This window comes from Bombina bombina, chromosome 3, assembly GCF_027579735.1.
Source record: "Bombina bombina isolate aBomBom1 chromosome 3, aBomBom1.pri, whole genome shotgun sequence".
NCBI lineage: Eukaryota > Metazoa > Chordata > Amphibia > Anura > Bombinatoridae > Bombina > Bombina bombina.
This window is the reverse complement of record NC_069501.1, coordinates 474,951,406-474,957,521: the sequence shown is the minus strand read 5'-3', so window position 1 is coordinate 474,957,521 and position 6,116 is coordinate 474,951,406. Positions and strand designations below refer to the sequence as shown.

At 39.8% G+C, this 6,116-nt stretch overlaps 1 protein-coding gene across 4 annotated transcripts in view; it reads right to left on the bottom strand.

Annotated features, from left to right (window-relative positions):
* Positions 1–2,521: 2,521 nt before the first annotated feature.
* Positions 2,522–6,116, bottom strand: part of AHCYL1 (adenosylhomocysteinase like 1) — a 249,319-nt gene continuing 245,724 nt past the window's right edge. For 2 of the 4 annotated variants that reach the window (XM_053706782.1, XM_053706783.1), the window contains exons 16-17: positions 4,084–4,204; positions 2,522–3,731 (exon numbers count right to left, since the gene is read on the bottom strand). In XM_053706782.1, coding sequence (XP_053562757.1) covers positions 3,725–3,731; positions 4,084–4,204 — 128 coding nt within the window. In that variant the 3' untranslated portion in view covers positions 2,522–3,724. Of the gene's footprint in view, positions 3,732–4,079; positions 4,205–6,116 lie in introns of those variants that run through there. The other 2 variants (XM_053706784.1, XM_053706785.1) reach the window with 1 other exon arrangement.

Sequence of the window (6,116 nt, the reverse complement as noted above, 5' to 3'; positions counted from 1 at the left end):
CACGGTATCATATGATTTTTCCTATGCAAATATTCCTCCTTTACGTCGGTCGAATGACTGGGGAAGGCGGAGCCTAGGAGGGATCATGTGACCAGCTTTGCTGGGCTCTTTGCCATTTCCTGTTGGGGAAGAGAATATCCCACAAGTAAGGATGACGCCGTGGACCGGACACACCGTTGGAGAAAGTAATTTATCAGGTAAACATAAATTCTGTTTTTGTTGTTTTTACTATTGTGAAGTTTTGTAATTTGTTTATTAATAAGATATGGATAGATGTTGTGACTATTTTCAAATGTAATTATTCTTGCAATCCAGTAGCGGGCGGTATTAAAAAGTTTTCTATTTCAAAAGATCATGTGAAAAGTATAGGGTTAATGTGTAATATTCTGGGTGTCCTCTGGGGCAGGGGTCAGCAACCTTGGCTCTCCAGATGTTTTAGAACTACATTTCCCATGATGCTTATTCAGTTAAAGACACTTAACCCCTTAATTACCACAGCACTTTTCCATTTTCTGTCCGTTTGGGACCAAGGCTATTTTTACATTTCTGCTGTGTTTGTGTTTAGCTGTAATTTTCCTCTTACTCATTTACTGTACCCACACATATTATATACCGTTTTTCTCGCCATTAAATTGACTTTCTAAAGATACCATTATTTTCATCATATCTTATAATTTACACATCTACAACCACCAAAAAACACCCATGCTAAATAGTTTCTAAATTTTGTCCTGAGTTTAGAAATACCCAATTTTTACATGTTCTTTGCTTTTTTTACAAGTTATAGGGCAATAAATACAAGTAGCACTTTGCTATTTTTCTTCAAAATTAGCGAAATGCCCCTGCGCATCACACATGTATTATGTCTAGCAGTGAAGGTGTTAATTAGGTAGCTTGTTGGGAGCTTGCAGGGTTAATTTTAGCTTTAGTGTAGAGATCAGCCTCCCACCTCACACATCACATCCCCTGATCCCTCCCAAACAGCTCTCTTCCCTTCCCCACCCCACAATTGTCCCTGCCATCTTAAGTACTGGCAGAAAGTCTGCCAGTACTAAAATAAACTTTTTTTGGTTTTAATTTTTTTTAAAAATAATACATTTTGCTGTGTAGGATCCCCCCTTAGCCCCCAACCTCCCTGATCTCCCCCCCAAACAGCTCTCTAACCCCCCCTCTGCCTTATTGTGCGCCATATTGGAATAATCCTGATCGCTTCCAGCCGCTTTTATGGTATTGCAGTGATGCCTCGATACTGAGGCATCTTGCAATACCAATTTTTTACAAACCGATGCAGAGAGAACCACTCTTTGGCCCTCTCTGCACCAGTAGCAATGGTGCCGATCGATCATCATTGGTGGGTGGGAGCATTGGCGGGTGGGGGGTGGCCCATCGCTACTTGGCATCTGGTTCCTCTATATGCAATGTGCACGCTGGGTGCCGGAAGGGGCCTGCGCGTGTGTGTGTGCGCGCAGCAACCACTGCCATCAATTAAAGTGAATGGGAAAGAGGGAGAAAATTAGGGTCGGGGGATCTGGGAGGGGGGTTTTGAGCGGGGGCTGCTACACTACAGAAAAATTAAATTTATTTTTCAAAAAATTAAAAAAAAAACTTTTTTTTTGGAGCAAAATGGGTACTGGCAGACAGCTGCCAGTACCCAAGATGGCGGCACATAGGTAGCAGGGGGAGGGTTAGAGAGCTGTTTGGGGGAGATCAGGGAGGTTGGGGGCTTAGGGGGGTCCATCAGAGCTACATAATTATTATTATTTTTTTATTTTTTTTAAAAAGCCTTTTATTTTAGTACTGGCAGACTTTCTGCCAGTACTTAAGATGGCGGGGACAATTGTGGGGTGGGGGAGGAAAGAGAGCTGTTTGTGAGGGATCAGGGGGTGGGATGTGTCAGGTGGGCTGATCTCTACACTAAAGCTAAAATTAACCCTGCAAGCTCCCTACAAGCTACTTAATTAACCCTTTCACTGCTGGACATAATACAAGTGTGGTGCGCAGCGGCATTTAGCGGCCTTCTAATTGCCAAAAAGCAATGCCAAAGCCATATATGTCTGCTATTTCTAAACAAAGGGGATCCCAGAGAAACATTTACAAGCATTTGTGCCATAATTGCACAAGCTGTTTTTTAAATAATTTCTGTGAGAAAACTAAAGTTTGTGAAAAAGTGAACAATTTTTTTTATTTCATCGAATTTGGCGGTGAAATGGTGGCATGAAATATATCAAAATGGGCCTAGATCAATAATTTGGGTTGTCTACTACACTACATAGAGCATGCAATGTTAAACAATGTGCATTTGTGATTGGCTGATGGCTGTCACATGGTACAGGGGGAGTGGAAATAGACATAACTTGTAAAATTGTCAGAAAGAAAAATCTACTATTCATTTGAAGTTCAGACGAAGTGCCATTGCATTGTCTTGTTATCTTGCATTTGTTGATTATGCAAATCTACTGTGTTGACTGGTCCTTTAAGCTTATATGTGCTAAATAATAATAAAAAAAAGATACACACAATGTTAAATGATCTTAGTTTGGCTTTAATTTTGTATTGCTTTTCTTCTCCAAGGATTATTGTAATATTGCATTCATTAAAAATCATTCATATATAAAATAAATTTCTCTCAAGCAGATCATTAAAACATGCCATTTAAAGGTTCAGTGTGTGGTGATTTGAGTCCCACAGTCGCATGGCTTGTATCTTGTTTTCAGCCCTTTGCCCATCAGACACAGCAGATTAGGACACTCATTTGAACCCTCCTAGTGAAACTCCTTAGAGGCTACAAGAAGGCAACTAACACATGCATGAAATGGGCCTGCCGGAGCACCATGAAACCTAACTAATAGATGTCGTACTTTTAGATCTTAAATGCACGTCATAGAAAACAGTGATATTCTGCTGGAGATAAAATCAGAAGAAATTCTTCTGTTGGTTGCTTGGCTGTCTGCTGGTCTACAAAATGAAATCACAGTAGTAAGCACAGGAAAGCAGAGATTAAGTTCAATTTGTAACTGTTCTTTTCTTCATTAACTTACTTCATTATATCACTTCTAATTAAAGAAAACAGAACAAAAATCTCATTTCTAAATAGGGAAATTGATTTCAGAAGCATTGTAAGCCTACCGTGTTGACATAATATAACTTTGCACAGTATCTTGTAGAAGAAAGGAAGGGATGGTGTGAATTTTGTGGATTAAACCTTCTTGATAGAATGTTCAATCTCATACACAGAGAATGCTCGCTAAATAACTTCTGGACCCCTATCAGGGTCCTTATATCCACAAAGCGTAAAAAAAAATGAAACTATAAAAAGACTGAACAGTGTGGTTCCATGACATCATCTAATGCCAAATGGAAGAGAATATTCTTGGTGCTGCTTCTTGACAAAACAAGTCAGAACAACAGGATCAGGAATGAAAAAAGTAGGGAGGTATTAGAATGGTTTAAGGCAGAAAAAAAAGAGAGCTCCATAACTCTTCACAGATTTTTGCGGATTGTTTAGTTCAAAATGCCGCCATAATGCCATGGTTCTAAAAAATCAGCTTTCCTTAAAAAAAAAAAAAAAAAAAAAAAATAGAAAACATGCAGACACTGAAATGAAAACAAAAACACAACAATATCTAATTATTAAAAAAAAAAAAAGAGAAGATTCATCCAGGTGGTCTTCATTTTTTTTCTAAAGCAGTGTTGAAGAATACAGTTGAGTTTTTCATTTGAAGAATCAATATCTGGAACAGAACAAGAAATTGCACTCAATGAAAACACATGACATTCATGTTACTGCTGTCCAAAATCCTGGCATTTTAAAGGGACATTGAACACTAAATACATTTCCTGCACCTTCCTCTAATTATGGGTGATGTCATTTTGGAACCTAGCTTAACTGCATGTATCTGAAGGAGAGTTGCTGCACATGTGCAAACACGTCAGGACTGGAATGCAATGAAAGCTGAATTTCAACATGGCGGCACCCATGGCTAAAGAAGGGTGGGGAATAACCTCAGCATTATGCTAATGCAATGTATTTTGTGTTTAATGTCTAATTACTACACAGCTCCAATTTTTTTGCAGCTGGTTTACCTGTAGTAGTTTGGTTTGAAAGGTCCATTCTTATTGAGTCCTAGGTATTTGGCCTGATCATCAGTTAGCTCTGTTAAGTGGGCATCAAAAGATGGCAGATGAAGGCTGGCAACATACTCATCTAAAAGCAAAAGAAAAGTAAGCAATTTCTGAGAAAAACTCCAACCCAAATGCACCTTAGCTCAACACTTGAATATTATTTATGCAGCAGGTGTAAGGATGTTCCCTTGAACCATTATTATTATTATCGGTTATTTGTAGAGCGCCAACAGATTCCGCAGTGCTAGCCATCTCCTTTAAAGGGACAGTCAAGTAAAAAAAAAAACAAAAAAAAAAAACAAAAACATAATTTATGCTTACCTGATAAATTCCTTTCTTCTGTAGTGTGATCAGTCCACGGGTCATCATTACTTCTGTGATATTACTCCTCCCCAACAGGAAGTGCAAGAGGATTCACCCAGCAGAGCTGCATATAGCTCCTCCCCTCTACGTCACTCCCAGTCATTCGACCAAGGACCAACGAGAAAGGAAAAGCCAAGGGTGAAGTGGTGACTGGAGTATAAATTAAAAAATATTTACCTGCCTTAAAAACAGGGCGGGCCGTGGACTGATCACACTACAGAAGAAAGGAATTTATCAGGTAAGCATAAATTATGTTTTCTTCTGTTAAGTGTGATCAGTCCACGGGTCATCATTACTTCTGGGATACCAATACCAAAGCAAAAGTACACGGATGACGGGAGGGATAGGCAGGCTCTTTATACTGAAGGAACCACTGCCTGAAGAACCTTTCTCCCAAAAATAGCCTCCGATGAAGCAAAAGTGTCAAATTTGTAAAATTTGGAAAAAGTATGAAGCGAAGACCAAGTTGCAGCCTTGCAAATCTGCTCAACAGAGGCCTCATTCTTGAAGGCCCAAGTGGAAGCCACAGCTCTAGTAGAATGAGCTGTAATTCTTTCAGGAGGCTGCTGTCCAGCAGACTCATAAGCTAAACGAATTATGCTACGAAGCCAAAAAGAAAGAGAGGTAGCAGAAGCTTTTTGACCTCTCCTCTGCCCAGAGTAAACGACAAACAGAGAAGACGTTTGTCGAAATTCCTTAGTTGCCTGTAAGCAAAATTTTAGAGCACGGACTACATCCAGGTTGTGCAGTAGACGTTCCTTCTTCGAAGAAGGATTTGGGCACAAAGAAGGAACAACAATCTCTTGATTGATATTCCTGTTAGTAACTACTTTAGGTAAGAACCCAGGTTTAGTACGCAGAACTACCTTATCCGAATGAAAAATCAAATAAGGAGAATCACAATGTAAGGCTGATAATTCAGACACTCTTCGAGCCGAGGAAATAGCCATTAAAAATAGAACTTTCCAAGATAACAACTTTATATCAATGGAATGAAGGGGTTCAAACGGAACGCCCTGTAAAACATTAAGAACCAGGTTTAAACTCCATGGTGGAGCAACAGTTTTAAACACAGGCTTAATCCTGGCCAAAGCCTGACAAAAAGCCTGGACGTCAGGAACTTCTGACAGACGTTTGTGTAACAGAATGGACAGAGCTGAGATCTGTCCCTTTAATGAACTAGCAGATAAACCCTTTTCTAAACCTTCTTGTAGAAAAGACAATATCCTAGGAATCCTAACCTTACTCCAAGAGTAACCTTTGGATTCACACCAATATAGGTATTTACGCCATATCTTATGGTAAATCTTTCTGGTAACAGGTTTCCTAGCCTGTATTAAGGTATCAATAACTGACTCAGAAAACCCACGTCTTGATAAAATCAAGCGTTCAATTTCCAAGCAGTCAGCTTCAGAGAAGTTAGATTTTGATGTTTGAAGGGACCCTGTATCAGAAGGTCCTGTTTCAGAGGTAGAGACCAAGGTGGACAGGATGACATGTCCACCAGGTCTGCATACCAAGTCCTGCGTGGCCACGCAGGCGCTATTAGAATCACTGATGCTCTCTCTTGTTTGATTCTGGCAATCAATCGAGGAAGCATCGGGAAGGGTGGAAACACGTAAGCCATCCTG